This window comes from Dromiciops gliroides, chromosome 3 (assembly GCF_019393635.1).
Source record: "Dromiciops gliroides isolate mDroGli1 chromosome 3, mDroGli1.pri, whole genome shotgun sequence".
NCBI lineage: Eukaryota > Metazoa > Chordata > Mammalia > Microbiotheria > Microbiotheriidae > Dromiciops > Dromiciops gliroides.
In genome coordinates this window covers 261,781,312-261,800,416 of record NC_057863.1, presented here as the reverse complement: position 1 = coordinate 261,800,416, position 19,105 = coordinate 261,781,312, and the positions used below count along the sequence as shown (strand labels likewise).

The 19,105-nt window shown below is 39.1% G+C and overlaps 1 protein-coding gene and 1 pseudogene across 1 annotated transcript; both read right to left on the bottom strand.

The window, feature by feature from the left end:
• Positions 1 to 6,071: 6,071 nt before the first annotated feature.
• On the bottom strand, positions 6,072 to 7,951 carry LOC122747442 (annotated as a pseudogene).
• A 911-nt stretch (positions 7,952 to 8,862) lies between these two features.
• On the bottom strand, positions 8,863 to 17,674 carry LOC122747441 (keratin-associated protein 19-3-like). The gene is made up of 2 exons (XM_043993460.1): positions 17,496 to 17,674; positions 8,863 to 9,064 (listed from the first exon to the last, which is right to left on the bottom strand). Exons 1-2 carry the CDS (start codon positions 17,672 to 17,674, stop codon positions 8,863 to 8,865), a joined length of 381 nt encoding a protein of 126 aa, XP_043849395.1.
• Between the last annotated feature and the right edge of the window lie 1,431 nt (positions 17,675 to 19,105).

Here is a 19,105-nt window from a genome sequence, read left to right as displayed (position 1 = left end):
GTATATAAATATTTAAGTATATACATATATACACACACATAGGTATATGTGTGTGTATATATGTATACATGTGTATGTGTATGTGTGCATACTTTCCATTTTGAAGAAATTCTGATGAGAGTGAAGTTTAAGTTTTGCCTATCATCTCCACCCCAATTTCCCCTTTCATTGTAAAAGCTCTTCCTTGCAGGTTTCTTTTAGTTGAGAAAAATTTCCCCATTCTTCCTTTCCCTTCCCTTTTTTCCCAGTACATTCCTTTTTCTCACCTTTCCATTTTTCTTAGGTCATCCTAAAGTAATCAATTCATACCCATATTCTCAGTCTATGTAAACTCTTTTTAACTGCCCTAATAATGATAAAGCATAAGGGGTTATGAGTATCATCTTCTTATAGAGGATGTAAACAGTTTAACCTTACTGAGTCCCTTGTGATTTTTCTTTCATGTTTATCTTTTAATGCTTCTCTTGACTCTTAGGTTTAAACGTCAGATTTTCTATTCAGCTTTGTTTTCTTCCAATCAGGAATGCTAGAAATTCTTCTATTTCATTAAGTAGCCAATTTTCTACCTGAAGAATTATACTCAGTTTTGCTAGAGATGTTATTTTTGTGTGTAATTGGAGTTCCTTTTCTTTCTGAAATATCATATTTCAAGCCAACTGCTTCCTTATGGTTGAAGCTGCTAAATCTTATTTTGTCCTGACTGTGTCTCCATGATATTTAAATTATTTCTTTGTGACTGCTTGCAATATTTTCCCTTTGGTCTGGCATCTCTGGAATTTGGCTATAACATCCCTGGGAGTTTTTATTTTGTAATCTCTTTCAGAAGGTGATTGGTGGATTCTTTCAATTTTTTATTTTTATTTTCTGGACTAAGATACCAGGGCCATTTTCCTTTATCATATCTTTTTTTTTTCAAGTAAACATTTTAATTTAAAGTTTTTTTTTTTTTTTTTTTTTTTTTTTAGGCAATGGGGGTTAAGTGACTTGCCCAGGGTCACACAGCTAGTAAGTGTCAAGTGTCTGAGGCCGGATTTGAACTCAGGTCCTCCTGAATCCAGGGCCGGTGCTTTAACCACTGCGCCATCTAGCTGCCCCAATTTAAAGTTTTGAGTTCCAAATTCTATTCCTCCTTTCCTCACTCCATTTCCCTCTCCCCAAGGTGGTAAGCAAGTCTACACATGTGCAATTATTTAAAACAGTATCATATTAGTAATTTCATATAAGAAAACTTGAATGAAAGAAAAAAAGAAAGAAAGGGAAAATACCGTGCTTCAGTCTGTGTTCAATCAATATCACTTCTTTCTTTGGAGGTTGATAGTATGCTTCATCATTAGTCCTTTGGTGTTGTTTTGTATCATTGTACTTCTGAGAATAGTTAAGCCATTCACATTTCTTCATCAAACAATATTACTGTCACTGTGAACAATATTCTTCTTGTTCTGCTCACTTCATTATACATCATTTCAGATTAGTCTTTGCAGATCTTTCTGAAATTATCCTGCTTGTCATGCCTTATAGCATAATAATACTTCATTACAATCACATACAACAGCTAGCCATTCCCCAATTGATAAGCATCCTTTGGATTTCCAATTCCTAGCCACCACAAAAAGAGCTGCTATAAATATTTATGTACAAATAGACACTTTTCTCTTTTTTGGGATACATTTGGGATTTAACCTAGAAGTGTTATTGCTATATCAAAGGGTATGGACCATTTTATAGCCCTTTGGGTACAGTTCCAAATTGCTCTCCAGAACAGTTAGATCCAGTCACAATTCCACCAACATTGGATTACCATCCGTTTTCCCACATCCCCTCCAACAGCCAACATTTTCATTTTTTGATGTATTTTCTACTCTGATACCTGTGAGGTAGTACCTCAGAGTTATTTCAATTTGCAATAGTGATTTAGAGATTTTTTCCACAAGACTATAGATAGTTTTGTTTTCTTTGTCTGAAAACTGCCTGTTCATCTCCTTTGACTATTTATCAACTGGGGAATGACTTGTCTTTTTATAAATTTGACTCAATTTTCTATATATTTGAGAAATGAGGCCTTTATCAAAGATACTTGTTTCAAAAATTCTTTACCAGTTTTCTTTTTTCCTTATAATCTGTTACATTTGTTTTGTTTGTATGAAATTTAAAATTTTATATTATCAAAATCATCTATTTTACATTTTGTATTGCTCTCTATATCTTCTTTGGTCCTAAATTATTTTCTGTCCATGAATCTGACAGATAAACTATTCCATGCTCTCTTATTTTGCTTATGGTATCACCCTTTATGTGTAAATCATGTACACATTTTGACCTTATTTTAGTATATGGCATGGCATGTTCATCTATACCTAGTTTTTGCCAGTTTTTTTCCAGTTTTTCCAGCAGTTTTTGTCAAATAATGAGTGTTCCAAAAATTTGGATCTTTGGGTTTAACATATACTAGATTACTATAGTCATTTACTATAGTATAATTTGTACCTATTGTAATGCACTCATCTACCTCCATTTCTTTTTTCTTTTTTGCAGGGCAGTGAGGGTTAAGTGACTTGCCCAGGGTCACACAGTTAGTAAGTGTCAAGTGTCTGAGGCTGGATTTGAACTCAGGTCCTCCTGAATCCAGGACTGGCATTTCCACCTCTATTTCTTAGCCAGTACCAGGTTGTTTTCATAATTACCACTTTATAATATAGGTTGAGATCTGGTACTTCTATATCACCTTCTTTCACATTTCTTTTCTTTTCTTTTTTTTTTTTTTGTGGGGCAATGGGGGTTAAGTGACTTGTCCAGGGTCACATAGCTAGTAAGTGTCAAGTGTCTGAGTCTGGATTTGAACTCAGGTCCTCCTTAATCCAGGGCGGGTGCTTTATCCACTATGCCACCTAGCTGCTCCTCACATTTCTTTTCACTGATTCCTTTGATATCCTTGAGCTTTTTTTCTTCCAAATGAATTTTGTTATTATTATTTTTTCTAGATGTATAAAACATTTTTAGATACTTAGATTAGTATGGCACTAAATAAATAGATTATTTTGGTAGCATTGTCATTTTTATTACATTGATTCAGCCTACCCATGAACAATTAATATTTTTCCAATTGTTCATATGTAACTTTATTTGTGTGAAAAGTGTTTTATAGTTCTCTTCATATAGTTTCTGGGTTTGTCATGGCAGGTAGACTCCCAAGTATTTTATGTTGTCTATAGTTATTTTTTATTTTTTGACTTTTTTTTTTTGGTGGGGAAATGAGGGTTAAGTGACTTGCCCAGGGTCACACAGCTAGTAAATGTCAAGTGTCTGAGGCTGGATTTGAACTCAGATACTCCTGAATCCAAGGCAGGTGCTTTATCCACTGTGCCCCTGTCTATAGTTATTTTAAATGGAATTTCTCTTTCTATTTCTTGTTGCTAGACTTTGTAATATGTAGAACTGCTGATGATTTCTGTAGGTTTATTTTTTTATCCTGAAACTTTGCTAGATTTGTGAATAATTTCAAATAATTTTTAGTTGATATTCTAGGATTTTCTAAGTCATATGAGAAAGTAATTATTAATAATGGATTTCTTGGGGGGACCCAGAGATCAGCTTCTCAGTCCCCCCCCCCTCCAGAAAGTCCAGTTCTCCTTGATTTGGGACAAACCCAAGGTAACAAAAGGAATGGAGACAGATTGGTTTGTCTGCCTCAGTGAAGGACTGACTGAATTAAACCACACCTGTCACTATCAAACGCTATCAAAAGAGGATAAAAGGGGGCGGCTAGGTGGCACAGTGGATAAAGCACCGTCCCTGGATTCAGGAGTACCTGAGTTCAAATCCGGCCTCAGACACTTAACACTTACTAGCTGTGTGACCCTAGGCAAGTCACTTAACCCCCATTGCCCCGAAAAAACAAACAAACAAAAAAAAGAAGATAAAAACCATTGGAACATGCCATTAGGGTCCTTTTGGGTTTTAGAGGTCTTCTGGGTCTTCTAGGTCTTCTGAACTCTCTTAGGTCTCCTTGAAACTATATGCTGTCTCTCTGGGAGGCAGCATGCATCTTTTGGGGCTTTTTTCCTGCTTTCTACCTGGCATGCTGAGGCTCTTTCCCTGCTTTCTCTGCCATGCAGCCTGAGACCGTGAGAAGTTAGGGAGACACATGGTCAATCCTTTACTGGCATAATATTAATAAAAATAATAATATGCTTACCCCAAACTGATATTTATAGCAATAGTAATTATTAAAAACCCCACAGGCATATCATCTTCAGAGTGAGTTTTGTTTCTTTTTTACCTATTCTAATTCCTTTAATTTCTTTTTCTTCTTTTATTGCTATAGCTAACATTTCTAGTATAATATTAAATAATGGAGGTGAAAATGGGAATCCTTGCTTAACTCCTGGTTTTATTTTGAAGGCTTTTAGCTTATTCCAATTAGGAAGAGGAGGAGGAGGAGGAGGAGGAGGAGGAGGAGGAGGAGGATGAGCAGTAAAGGAGGAAGAAGAGAGGAGAAGGGGAAGGGAAAGATGAAAAAAGAGAATAGGAGGGAGAGAAGGAGTACAAGACAAGTGGAGGGTGGGTGGGTGGGGAGAGGTTTGAGGTAGGGAGGCCAATCTCAAGGTTCTTAGAAAGATGTGCTGTGAGGGCCTTTGGGACCTATGTGAGGCAAAGAGAAGGACATGGATACCAAAGATATGAAGGTAGAAAGGACAAGATTTGCCAGATGATCAGATCAGTGTGGTGAGAGTGAGGAATAAAGGACCACTCTGAGTCTGTGAACCTAAGTTCCTGGAGGGATGTTTGTGCTCCTGAAAGCACTAGGGAGTTTGGGAGGTGGGGTGCTGTGGGAGAGGCCAAAATCACTCAGAGGCTTGCGCTAGCCTTTTTTTTTTTTTAAACATCTATATATTATTTATTTATTTTGGCAGGTCAATGAGGGTTAAGTGACTTGCCCAGCTAGTACGTGTCAAGTGTCTGAGGCTGGATTTGAACCCAGGTCTTCCTGAATCCAATGCTTTATCCACTGTACTACCTGGTTGCTGGTGCTAGCTTTTTAAAAAAGCCTTTTACTGGCTACCACAAAGTACAGGTACTAGATATGTTCTGAGTGTTCCCTGACAGGAAATCTTGGATCTAGAGTTAGCATCGCTTCCCAAAAAGCAATTTTTGTTTTCATAAAGAGAATGAAATAATCTTTGCATAATGAGAGCTGTCCAAAAGAGAAACAGCCTTTTTTCTGAGGGATTTGTTTTCACTGAAATGTGCTCTATAGAAGGTTCTTTCACAAAAGCTTGATGAATCATTTGGAGATATACAGGTGGGCTAAAAGTCATGAATATTTAATAACTTCTTTAGAGTTTACTTAAAATTTACCGTACCATAGCATCATATACTGCATATTTAGGAAGTTAATTTACATAATGTGTGAAAAATTAAATCATTTAAATGGCAAAAAATAAAGAAAATATAATTTTCAAAAAATTATTTAAGCATCAGACCCCTTCATGACTTTTGGCCCATCCTATATTTTGGGAAGAATTAAATTGAGAACTGCTGAGTGTTTTTTCATTGAAAAGTGAGTGGATAGAGCACCTGCCCTGGATTCAGGAGGACCTGAGACCCAATCCGACCTTAGGCACTTGACACTTGCTAGTTGTGTGATCCTGGGCAAGTCACTTAACCCCAATTGCCTCACCAAAAAAAAAAAAAAGAAAGAAAAAAAAAGAAAAAGAAAAGGTGAGTGAATCCAAAGAAACAGACATTTTGTGTGTGTGTGTGTGTGTGTGTGTGTGTGAATGGAGAATAAAGCTTAGGACTGATATGCAGTAATTGAAATTCATTTTAAGATAACAAATGGGGGGAGGAGGATAAGATTCATTGGTAATGGCATTTAGAACTTTTCTTCCACTGCTTGAAATACAAGGTCAGTCAATAAACACTTATCAAGTGCCTACAGTATGGTATCAAACTCTAGTTTTCTTGCTAAGTACCCATCTGAGGGACATGATTTCAGGGGTCAAAGGTCCTAAAGCCTGGCTACGGATGGATGAGAAAAGCAGATGCACTCTTTCCCAGGGTGTTTGAGTTGATTAGACAGTGTTATAGTGCTCTGTAGGACATTCTGGGGTTTTTGTTTGTTTGTTTGTTTTTGGTTTTGTTTTGAGCAGCGAGCCAGCTTTATTCTTTATCGTGGGCCCCATTGGCCTTCTCGTGGGGCTGCTCCTAGTCGTGCTTCGGGCTCCGTATTCTCCCAGCCCGGGCGGGGGTCGGCCTGCACGTGGCGCAGGGTGGTCAGGTGGTCGCCCCGGCGCTTCAGCAGCTTCACCTCCTAGCCCAAGTAGTGGCTCTCCGGGAAGTTGCAGGGGTGCGGACCCCTTGGCTGGAGCCCAGGGCGTGCAGCTTCAGGAGGGCCTGCTTCAGGCCCTTCTCCAGGCTCAGGGCAGCCTCCTTGGCATCCAAGCTGCGGCCCCACTCGTCTTGGGCGGGCACAGCTTGGAGGAGGACCTGGCCCCCAGGTTGGTTCTGGAGCCGCATAAGGCACTCAGCGCCCTCGCGTTTGTCCTTCGCCAGGTCACGGAAAAAATGCGACGGCAGAGCGACATCGTCCCGGTTGAAATAGAAACCCAGGGACAGGTAGGAGCAGGAGGCCTGCAGGTAGAGGTTGGCCTCGGCCTCGGAGGAGAAGTTTTGGCGGATCTGGGAGGTGGAGCTCATGGCACCGACGGCAACGGGAGGAGGCGGCTGGTCCCCAGGCTGTTTGGTCTCGGAGGCCAGGGGCGGATGGTCCCGGAGGCGGATAGTATCGAAAGCGGGGGTCGGGTGGTCCAGTCTGGGCGAAGATCTAGCGCGAGGGGAGCTGGGGGAACCGCGGGTCTGTTCAGTCCAAACACTGTTGAAGCAAAAACCAGAGTCGGACTATGAAGTCTCGGGACATACTTTTTTCTTTTTTAAAAAAATGTTTAGAATTTTATTTTTTCCAAATTACATGTAAAAACAAATTTTGACAATTTTTTAAAACTTTGTGTTACATCTTCTCTTCCTCCCACCCTCCCCACTACACCCCCCAAGAACTAAAGCAGTTCCATTTAAGTTGTACATGAATAGTTATGCAAAACATCTCCACATTAGCCAGGTTGTGAAAGAAAACAGACAAAACCAAAACTTCAGATTAAGGAATTATCAAAAAAAAAATTATGCTTCAATTTGTTTTCAGATACCATCAGTTCTTTCTCTGTAGATGGATTGCAATTTTCATAAGTCTTTCAGAGTTATCTTGGATCTTTGCATTGCTGAAAAAGGACATTCTTTTAAGAATGAGTTCGCTTCAAAGAATTGGAAATTGAAGAGAGTCTTAACATGCTGTGCCATATGATTGTGTTGGAATATTATGGTGTTGTAAGAAAAGATGAGCATGATGCTTTCAGAAAAACCTGGAAAAACTTCAATGAACTGATGAAAAGTGAAATGAGCAGAATATTTAGAATATTGTACTCAGTAACAGTAATATTGAAGGATGATCGATTATGAATGACTTAGCTATTCTTAGCAATACAGTAATTTAAGACATATCTGAAAGACATGATGATGAAAATGCTACTTGAGAGAAAGAACTTATAGTCAGAATACTGATCAAAGAACACTTTAAAAAATCTATTTTTCTTGGGTTTTTTGTCTTTGTTTTCTTTTACAACATGATGGATATGGAAATAAGTATTGCATAATTACACTTGTATAGCTTGTATCAAATTCTTTCTCTTCTCAGGAAGGTGGGAAGAGAGAAAAGAATTTAGAATTCAAAATTTTAAAAATACCCAGATGTTAAAATTGTTTTTACATGTAATTGGAAAAAATAAAATGTTTGAGAATTGAAAAATGAAAAAGAATGAGTCCCTTTCTCCTGTGGATGGGAGGGCAATGTTGTGAACTAGATCAGCTATGCTGGAGGAGATAGGTACCATGAACATGGCATGGTTCCATGAAAACCTTCAGGCTTGGTGTATGACTCTACTTTGTAGTGTTTGTAGTATGACACTTAAATGTTCTTTGCCACAAAACTTGAAAATGGATTTTGATAGCAAAGGTGGTGGAAGACAACTAGACAAGTGATAGGGGTAATCCACATTTTGATAGTCACCTTGGATCTAGAAGTGATGACCCATGAACATGAGATGATGAACATTTGAATCTTTGAGAACCTTTGGCCATAAAAATCTGTCCACATATTCATAGAAAGGGGGAGAACGCCATGGCTTATTGGGATGAATGCTTTGCTTTCAGGAAAGTGGGGCTTGGATATTAGTATTAAAATTTAAGTATTGCTGAAGTGAAATCTTAGAAAGACATTTAAGATGGAAATATATATTTTAAAAAACTGAAATCATGAGAAGTATCACTTTAGTGTAAAAGAGAAAGTGGAGAGTAATTCATCTGCAGAGACACACAAGCAAAAGTGAAAATTGAAGGATCTGTTCATGATTTGAGGCTGAAACCCAATCAAAGGAAGTTAAAGGAGGAGACATGAAAACAGTTTTGCTAAGCCAGTGAAATAAGTTTATTAGAATATCTTATGAGACACTTCAACCATGATGTATAGGAATTGAACCCACTTGCTGGAATTGAGCTATTGTTAGGGAAATCTCCATCATGAAAGTGAGATTCTGTATCATCTCCCAGAAGGCTGGGTTCTGCTGCTTCTCAGTTCTTGTCACTTCACTGCCATGCAGGGTATGTATGGATTCCCAGACCTTCTTGGGGCAGCTCTCCCATGCCACCCTGACATAGAGGCTAATGGACTTTGATGTTTTTACAATGGCATGGGATTAGTCCAAAGCAATGGATAGGGAATGATGATTTCATGAGAGCTGAGGAGCAAGCCTTTTTTCAGTAGAAGCCACAGGAATAATATCTTCCATAGCAAGATGGGCGGCAGCAGCCATAGCCATAGCCACCATAGCCATAGCCACCATAGCCCAGGCCTCCATAGCCATAGCCACAGCCCCCACAGCCATAGCCTAGGCCATAGAAGCGTCCACATCCACAGCCATACCCAGAGCCATAGCCATAGCCCAGACCTCCATAGTAGCTGCCACAGGAGCACATTGTGTCAGGGTTCAAGGATTTGGGTGGATGTCAGGGATAGGTGTTGTGTGTGAGTATGGATGGCACCATCTGCACAGGGACTTTTATACATGTCCAGCAGGAAGAGGCAGGGCAGATACATTTGAGAAATGCATAATTTCCATTAATGAACTTGCCCCAAACACATTCTTTTCATTTTTTATTCCTTGAGAGCAATACCTTGAGCTCATTAAGGGTGTTTGTGTTTTCTACATTTGCTGTGTCTCTGAGATGATTCTGCCCTGATCTTGTTCACTTAATGCTAAATGATGATAGTGTTGTTAAAGCCTCTATAGTTGATGTGGCTGGTGCCCCATCCAACTTTCATGGCAACCATCTCCTGGCTTATATTTTCCTTCTTCCATTATGCTTGCCACTCTGGCCTTCATTTGAGGCAGGGTGTTGAATAATCTCTCTTTCTCTTTGTCTCTGTCTCTCCCTCTCTATGTCTCTCTGTTTCTTCATCTCTACTATAATTTCTTCAGTTTTATGATTTAAAAATTTCAGTTTTTCAGTATTTTTTTATATGGCCATAGATAACTTTGATTTCTCCCCATCCCCCCGATAACTACCTGTTCATATCATTAGTAAATGGCTCTTATTTATGTAAATGTGCCTCATTTCTCTAATGATTTGAGAAATCTGACCTTTATTTGAGCAACTTGTAAACATTTTTGATAGTACTTCATTGGCCATAGTGATTTTTACAAAATGTGGTTTCCCAGGTTATGTCTTTTAATTAGGTATATTTTTGTTTCTGCTTTGTCTGAAATCATGCTTTCTACCCTTGCCTTTTTGCTTCAGTGTTAGTATTATAGTTTCTGGTCCAGTACCTCCTTTTATCTCATTGTGTGTATCTTTCTTTTTCAAGCATATCTCTCATAAACAACATATTGTTATATTCTGGTTTCTAATCTATTCTGCTATCTGCTTCCACTTTCTGATTGAGTTCATCATATTCACCTTCAGAGTTACAATTACTGTGTATTTCCCTCCATTCTGTATTCTTCTCTTTTTTTTCTCTTTTTACCATGTCCTTCTCAAAAGTCTGTTTTGCCTCTGACCACTGACTGCCTTAATCTGCCCTGAGTTTTATTATTTCACTCCCCCCATATGTGTGTGTGTATGTATGTATGTATACACATGTTTGTGTGTGTGTATACTTCCCACTTTAAACCAATTTTGATGAGACTGAGGTTTAAGCATTGACCATCATCTCATCCCCATTTCCCACTTAATTGTAAAAGCTCTTACTTGCAGGTTTCTTGTAGTTGAGAAAAATGTCCTCATTTTTCCTTTCCCAATGCACCCCTCTTTCTTACCTCTCCATTTGTCTTAGATCATCTTAAAGTGATCAACTCATACCCATTCCTTCAGTCTATGTAAACTCTTTTAAACTGCCCTAATAATTATAAAGTAGGTGTTACAAGTATCATCTTCCCATAAGAATGCAAACAATTTAACTTTATTGAGTCCCCTGTGATTTCTTTTTCCTGTTTATCTTTTTTATGCTTCCCTGGACTCCTGTGTTTAAATGTCAGATTCTTTTGTCTAGCTCAGTGAAGGGCTGATCAGATTAAATCACACCTAGATAATGGATCTTGATCAACTTCACTGAGGGTCTCTTGCATTCTTTTTTCCCTGATGTCATCTTTCTTTTTAATGTGGACCACCTTCAATTCATGTCAACCAATGGAATTGAATGATGGTAACCAGTTAGCTTAGATCAATGTATGATGGTCCAACTCTATCAAAAGAGGATAAAAATCCTTGGAAGACGGCATTGGGTCTTTTGGGTTTTAGAAGTCTTCTGGGTCTTTTAAGTCCTCTGAGCTCCCTTAGGTCTCTCTCTGGGAGACAGCATGCATCTTTTAGGGCTTTTCTCCTGCTCCTGCTAACTGGCATGTTGAAGCTCTCTCCCTGTTTTCTCTACCATGTGTCCCAAGACTTTGAGAAGTTAGAGAGACATATGGTCAATTCTTTACTGGTATAATATTAATAAAAATAGTAATATGCTTACCCCATATTAATATCTACAGAAATAGGAATTATTTTAAAGACACACAAACATCATATCATCTTCAAAGAGTGGTAGTTTTGTTTGCTCATTACCTATTTAATTCTTTTAATTTTTTCTTCTCTTATTGCTATAGTTAACATTTCTAGCACAATATTAAATAATGGAGGTGATAATGGACATCCTTGCTTCACCCTGATTGTATTGGGAAGGCTTCTAGCTCAACTCCATTAGAGATAATGCTCATAGATAGGTTTAGATAAATATTCCTTATTTAAGGTAAGCTGTTTATTCCTATGCTCTCTTGTGCTTTTAATAAGAATGGGTGCTGTATTTTGTCAAAGGCTTTTTCTGCATTTATTGAGACAATCATATCATTTCTGTTGGTTTTGTTATTGATATGGTCAATTATGCTGATCATTTTCTAATATTGAACCATCCCTGCATTCCTGGTATAAATCCCATCTGGTTATAGTGTATGATCCTTGTGATATATTGCTGTAATATCTTTGCTAGTATTTTATTTAAAATTTTTTACATCAATATTCATTAGGGAATTTGGTCTATAATTTTCTTTCTCCATTTTGCCTCTTCCTGTTTTTTGTGTCAGCACAATATTTGTCTCATAAAAGGAGTTTGGCAGGACTTGTTATTCACTTATTTTCTCAAATTGTTTATATAGTATTTGGATTAATTCTTTAAATATTTGATAGAATTCACTTTTGAATTCAGCTGGTCCTGGTTATTTTTTCTTAGGTAGTTCATTGATGGCTTGTTCAATTTCTTTTTCTAAAATGGACTTATTTAAGTATTTTATTTCTTCTTTTTTTGATCTGGATAATTTTATTTTTGTAGATTTTCATCCATTTCTTTTAGATTGTCAAATTTCTTGGTATATAATTGGGCAAAACAGTTCCTAACAATTGTTTAATTTCTTCTTCATTGGTGGTGAGTTCACCCTTTCATTTTTTATACTAGTAATTTGGTTTTCTTCTTTCCTTTTTAAAAATAAAATTAACCAAAGGTTTATCAATTTTATATATTTTTTCCAAAAATGAGCTTCTAGTTTTATTTATTTGTTCAATGCTTTTCTTATTTTCAATTCTATTAATTTCTCCTTCGATTTTCATGATTTCTAATTTGGTGTTTAATTAGGGATTTTTAATTTGTCCATTTTCTAGTTTTTTTTAGTTGCATGTCCAATTCATTGATCTACTTTTTCTCTTTTTTATTAATGTAAGCAGTTAGGGATATAAATTTTCCCCTAAGTACCACTTTGCCTGCACCCCATAAATTTTGCTATGTTGCCTCATCATTGTCATTTTTAAAAATGAAATCATCAATGGTTTCTATGATTTGTTCTTTGACCCACTTGTTTTTTTAGGATCAGGTTATTTAATTTCCAATTAATTTTTAATATCTTTTCCAATTATCCATTATTTCTTTTTTTTTTTTTATTTTAGTGAGGCAATTGGGGTTAAGTGACTTGCCCAGGGTCACACAGCTAGTTAAGTGTTAAGTGTCTGAGGCCGGATTTGAACTCAGGTACTCCTGATTCCAGGGCCGGTGCTCTATCCACTGCGCCATCTAGCTGCCCCCCAATTATCCATTATTAAATGTAATTTTTATTGCACTCTGATCTGAAAAGGATGTGTTTACTATTTCTGCTTTTCTGCATTTGGTTGTTAGGTTTTTTTTTTTAATATATGGTCAATTTTTTTGTAGATAAGATGATATATTCCTTTCTATCCACATTCAATTGTCTCCAGAGATCTAGCATCTCTAACTTTTCATGAATTTTATTCATTTCCTTAACTTCTTTCTTGTTTTGGTTAGATGTATCCAGTTCTGAGAGAGGAAGGTTAAGGGCCCCCATTAGCATAATTTTTTCCCCTGGGCAATAATGGTTAAGTGACTTGCCCAGGGTCACACAGCTAGTAAGTATCAAGTGTCTGAGGATGAATTTCAACTCAGGTCCTCCTGAATCCAGGGCTGGTGCTTTATCCATTGCTCCACCTAGCTGCCCCCTAGCATAGTTTTATTATCTATTTCCTCCAGTAGTAACTCATTCAACTTTTCCTTAAAAAATGTACGTTATACCATCTGGTGCATATATGTTGAGTATTGATATGACTTTATTGCCTATGGTATGTTTCAGCAAGATATAGTTTTCTTCTTTATGCCTTTTAATTAGATCTATTTTTTCTTTTGCTTTGTCTGAAATCCTGATTGCTACTCTTTTCTTCAGCTGAAGCATACTAGATTTTATTCCAGCCCTTTACCTTTACCCTGTGTGTCTCTTTCTGCTTCAAATGCTTTTCTTGTAAACAACCTCTTGTAGGATTTTGCTTTTTAATCCATTCTTCTATCTGCTTCCAATTAATGGGCTAGTTCATCCCATTCACATTTATAGGTATGTTTGTTTTCCTCTATGCTATTTTCACTTGTTTATCCCCCACTCTTAGCACCTTCTCTTTCCCTCCTCACAAGTGTTTTACTTATGATCAACACCTCCCCTATATCTGCTCCCTTTTATCAGTCTCCCTCCCCCTTTTATTATCCCTTTCTCTTTTTTATTTCCTTTTTGAGTAAGATAGATTTCTATATCCAACTGAGTGTGTATGCTATTCCTTCTTTGAGCCAATTTTGATGAGAATAAGTTTTAAGCTTTGCCTGCCACCCCCACATCACCATCTTCCTCTCCATTACAATAATTCTTTCCTGTCTTTTTTATGTTAGACTCTCTTTCATTTTTGAAGAGGACCAATGACATCATGGGATGTGTCTTGACGCTTGTGTGAATTGGATTTAAGTGAGGTAGAGCTTTACAGGTAGTTGTTAAGTTAGGTTTATAGCTAAGAGTTAAAAAGAGCATTGGAAGTCAGAGAGGAAGAAGACAAGGGAAGAGAGGGTTCAGGACAGGGTGAACAGAAAGTAATTTCAAAGGGAAGAGAGAAGATATGAAATATAATGTTTGAATGGAAGCAGGTAGGCTAACATCAGCCAGACTATGGAATATGTGGAAGGGAGTAAAGTTTACAGAGATTATAAAGTTAGGAAGAAACTTGTTTATGAAGGAGGTGAAATGCCAGACAAAAAGTATCTATTTGAACTAGGACAGAACAGGAAGGAATTAGGCTTTAAAAGATGATGGGTGGGGGCAGCTAGGTGGCGCAGTGGATAAAGCACTGGCTTTGGATTCAGGAGGACCTGAGTTCAAATGCAGCCTCAAACACTTGACACTTAAGTAGCTGTGTGACTCTGGGCAAGTCATTTAACTCTCATTGCCCTGCAAAAACAAACAAACAAACAAACAAAAAAAAGATGATGGGTGTGTTGGGGGAGGGTGGGACTACTATGAGTTATAGAGGAAAAGAGGCAAGATGAATACTTTAGCAAAAATCCTTGTGTAGTTGAATGGAGAATTGTTGTTCATCCTTCATTTTAAAGAGGACCAATGACATCGTGAGGACGATATCTTGACATGGGTATGAATTGGATTTGAATGATGCAGAACAGTGCAAAGTTTTCAGCCTCACTCTTTCCATCAGAGTCATTAAAGTACAGATGCAAGAGAAAGGTCAAGAAGATTGGTAATGGCCTAGAATGCAGTAGGTGAACTTGGCCTTTCTAAATTAATGTCTTTCCCAGGTCTCCCTTTGTCTGGGGCCACACCCATTCAATGACCAAGGGCTAGGTAAGATCTAAGACAAAAGATGGCCCAGTTTACCATCCCAGAGAGATCAATTAGGGAGGGAAAGACCTTCAGAGATTCTGGCCAGAACATAAAACTATTGCTATTTATACTCATCAAAGCCATCAACACCTGAAAAATGAGCCACAGGGCCTTGATCTGCACCTATTATTTGCCATTCAATGAAAACCGGAATAATTTCAGTTTAAAGGTGCAGTCCAACAGCACTATTTACATCACAATTGGCTATTTTAGAGTCTTCTTTTTCCCTCCAGAGTTGTATTCGGGAAATTAAAAATGAAAACTGTGCCGGACAAAAGTAAATTGTTAGGAGGCAGCTAGGTGGCGCAGTGGATAAAGCACTGGCCCTTGATTCAGGAGGACCTGAGTTCAAATCCAGCCTCAGACACTTGACACTTACTAGCTGTGTGACCCTGGGCAAGTCACTTAATCCCCATTGCCCTGCCTCCCCCCCCATAAAATGTCCCAGCTTTTTTTTTTTTTTTTTTTTTTTTTTAGTGAGGCAATTGGGGTTAAGTGACTTGCCTAGGGTCATACAGTTAGTAAGTGTCAAGTGTCTGAGGCCGGATTTGAACTCAGGTACTCTCGACTCCAGGGTCGGTGCTCTATTCACTGCGCCATCTAGCTGCCCCATCATCAGCTTTTTGAAAAAAAAAAAAGAAAAGTAGTGGTAGTAGTCATAGTCATTGTCATAGTAGTAGTAGTCGTAGTAGTAGTAGTAACAATAGTAGAAATGGTAGGATTAGTAGAAATAGTGGTGGTAGTAGTAGTAGTTGTAGTGGTGGTGGTGCTGGTGATAGTAGTAGGAGGAGGAGGAGAAGAAGAGGAAGGGAAAGATGAAAAAGAAGAATAGAAGGAAGGGGAGAAGGAGGAGGAGAACAAGGACAAGTGGAGGATGGCTTGGGTGGGTGGATGGATGGGGGGAAGAAGACTGATGTAGGGAGGCCAATCCCAAGGCTCTTGGAGACATGTGCCATGAGGACCTTTGGGACCTATGTGAGTAAAGAGAAGGATATGGATACCAGATATATTATGTAGGTAGAAAGGACAAGATTTGCCAAATGATCAGATCAGTGTGGTGAGAGTGAGGAATAAAGGACAACTCTGAGGCTGTGAACCTAAGTTCCTGGCAGGATGGTTGTGCTCTAGAAAGTACTAGGAAACTTGGGAGGTGGGGTGCTATGGGAGAGGCCAGGATGAAAAGTTCTGTTTTGTGTTTGGGGGTTTTGAGATGACTAGGGGACATCAAGTTGAAACACTACAATTTGATATGGGATAGGAGGTCAGGAGGGATGAAAGCCTGGTTATGTAAATGTAGCAAGGAGTGACAGAGAGGTGATACAATAACTTGAAGCTAAGGAGGTCCCCATTTGAGAGAATATAATGGAAAGAAAGAGAAGAGGTCATAGGACTTGGGGTCAATCAGAAATTAGGCTTTGATTATGGTGTATCTAAGGAGATTGGGAAGGAACAGTCAAATAGGTCTACCCAGGAGCACCACTTGGCTAGTGGTATCAAAAGTTGAAGAGAGATCAAAAAGAAGGAAGATGCAGAAGAGGCCATTAGCTCTGGCCATGAGGACATCATTGGACACTTTGGAGAGAGTAGATTTAGATAGAGCAGTAATAAGTCTACTTCCCCAGTACAAGGGTGGGCCTCAGACAAAGAGTATTGTTACAAGTTGGGCTGGTTGTGCAAGTGGCTGACAGAGATGGGACCCACCCAAAGGGCAAGGCTCCTTGACAATATTCAGACTTGATCTACGACTCTCTTCTGTAGTCTTTTTGTTGTGCCATTAAGGTGCTGTGCTCTAAAATTTCAAATTTCATAACAAAGTGGTAGAAGATAGTTACACAAACAGTGGGCTAACCCACATTATGGCAGTTATCAGGGACACTTTGGTTCAGTAGGTCATGAACAATGAGTATGAGGTGATGAACATGTTTATTATTGAGGAATCTTGAAGATTAAAAACTCTGTCTGCATGGGCACAGAATTTGGGAGAGGAGACACAGTTTATAAGAAATAGTGCTTGAAAAAAAAAAAAGAAATAGTGCTTGTCAGGTCAGTTAGGTGGCGTGGTGGATAGAGAGCACTGGCCCTGGATTCAGGAGGACCTGAGTTCAAATCTGACCTCAGACACTTGACACTTACTAGATGTGTGACCATGGGCAAGTCATTTAACCCCGATTGCTTCACAAAAAAAAAGAAAAAAAAGAAATACTGCTTGTCTTCAGTAAAGTAGGGTCAAGACAAGTATAAGCAGGTGAAGGAGGAGGGGTGAAAAGATTTTTGGCAAGGCAATGAAACAAGTTTATTAGAAAATTGTAATAGACACCTTCTCGGTGGTGCAGCAGAGCTGAGCAAACTTTTTTGAAATGAGCTATTTTTGGGTGTTTCCATCATGAAAGTTGAGATTGTGCAGCATTTCTCAGAAGGAGGGGTCCTATTGATTCTCGATCCCTGGCACTTGGCTGCCCTAATTGTTCCATATGGATTTCAAGGACCTCTTGTGGTAACCCTGCTATGTCACCCAGTCTTGGAGGCAGATGGAATGTTATGCCTTTACAATGCTGTGGAATTATCCCAGATCAGGGGAGGACAAGGATTCCATGACAGCCCAGGAGTAGGCAAGCTTTTCAGTAGCAGCCAGAAGAATAATACCTTCTGTAGTAAGATGGGTGGCAGCAAGCATAGCCAAAGCCACCATAGCCCAGGCCTCTATATCCATAGCTACCATAGCCCAGGCCTCCATAGCCATAGCTGCCCAAACCATAGCCTAGGCCATGGTAGCTGCCACACCCACAGCCATAACCAGAGCCATAGCCATAGCAGGCCCCCATGGTAGCCACTGTAGTAACTCATGGTGTCAGGATTCACAGATTAGAGCTTAGACTGACAGGAAATAGAGTAAGTCAGAGGGGAAGGGAAGAGAGAGGACAGCAGTCTGAGCAGGTTGAATAGGAAGCCAATGTAAAGGCCAGCAGAAGGGAATTAAAAGTACATCCTTTGTGGAAAAACAGGTAGGACAACACTGGCCACCTTGTAAAATGTGGAGAGGAGAATAAAGTATACTGAGATTGGAAAGGAATGACGAGAACAGTTTATGATGAAGGTGAAGTACTAGACAAAGGTATTGAATTGAGCCAGCACGGGACAGGAGACAATTAGAGTTTACCAGATTTCACATATGGGCAGTGGAGCTTCTGCAGATTGGATGGGCTGAGGAATAAGATGAATGTTTTAGGAAAATCCCTTGGGCAGCTGAGTGGAGGATGGATTGTGCTAGCAAGAGGCTTGATGTAGGGAGGCCAATGGCAAGAGTCCTGCAGAGAAACCCTGAGAAGCTATTCTAAGGTGGGGTCTGGATGAATGATGAAGAGGCTAGGCATGCCAGGGATTTCGAGAGATTACAAAGGACAAGTTTTGCCAACTGATCAGATAAGTGCAATGAGAGCGATTTGTCAAGTAGGTCCCCAGGGGTCAATTCTGTATGTTTGTCAAGAAGAAGGTGCTATTAAAGGTAATAGCGAGGTAGGGAAGAGGTGGGATGCTTTTCAAGAGGTAGATGAGGAGCTGTGCCTTCGATTTGGGAGTGTTGAGATGATGAGGGAACATCAAATTGAAATTGATCAATTGGATAATTCATGATGTGGGCCCAGAGCTTGGAAGAGATGCAGACCTGCATTTGGAGATGGCCAGTGAGTGGCAGAGAGGCTTCTTAAGCTCTGAGACCTGAAGGAAGGTCTACTCTCCCATTAGTGATAAAAGGGAAGACATAACATCTTAGGTATCAGCTAGAAATAGTGAGCATGACATGAGTTAAGATGAAGAAGAAGGAACCGTCAGGTGGGAAGGCAGGGGTACTGAATATCCTTCAACGAATGCAGTCTAGCCATAGACGATAATGTGGAAGGACTAGGAAGTGGTGATAATGTGAGGTTGGGTAGAATCATGCATTCTAGGCTTATGTAGATAACCAGCTGAACAAGGTCAATCAGGGAAGATACTGGTCTGGAAGTGATGATGGGTTACTAAGTTTCAGAGAGAAGGGGGACAGAGCCCATAAGAGCTGAGAAGGTCACTGACTGAGAGAGTGTAGTGTAGAGAAGAGATGGCAGGCATCACAGAAAGACTTTAAGTGATCAGGTGAAAAATGAGCTCAAGGTGGTTGGGGCAGTAATATATGTCACATCCCTTTTCTCAGTTTCCAATTCTCACAACTCCATCCTAAATGATAAGCAAACCCAATAGGAAGTCACATGACAGCCAGA

Excerpts from the sequence above, each read along its gene's own strand:
- LOC122747441 (XM_043993460.1), bottom strand. The coding sequence starts at position 17,674 with ATGGGGGCCTGCTATGGCTATGGCTCTGGTTATGGCTGTGGGTGTGGC. Across the intron at positions 9,065-17,495 it reads CACCCATCTTACTACAGAAG|CTACTATGGAGGTCTGGGCT; the intron begins GTATTATTCTTC and ends CTCCTGTGGCAG.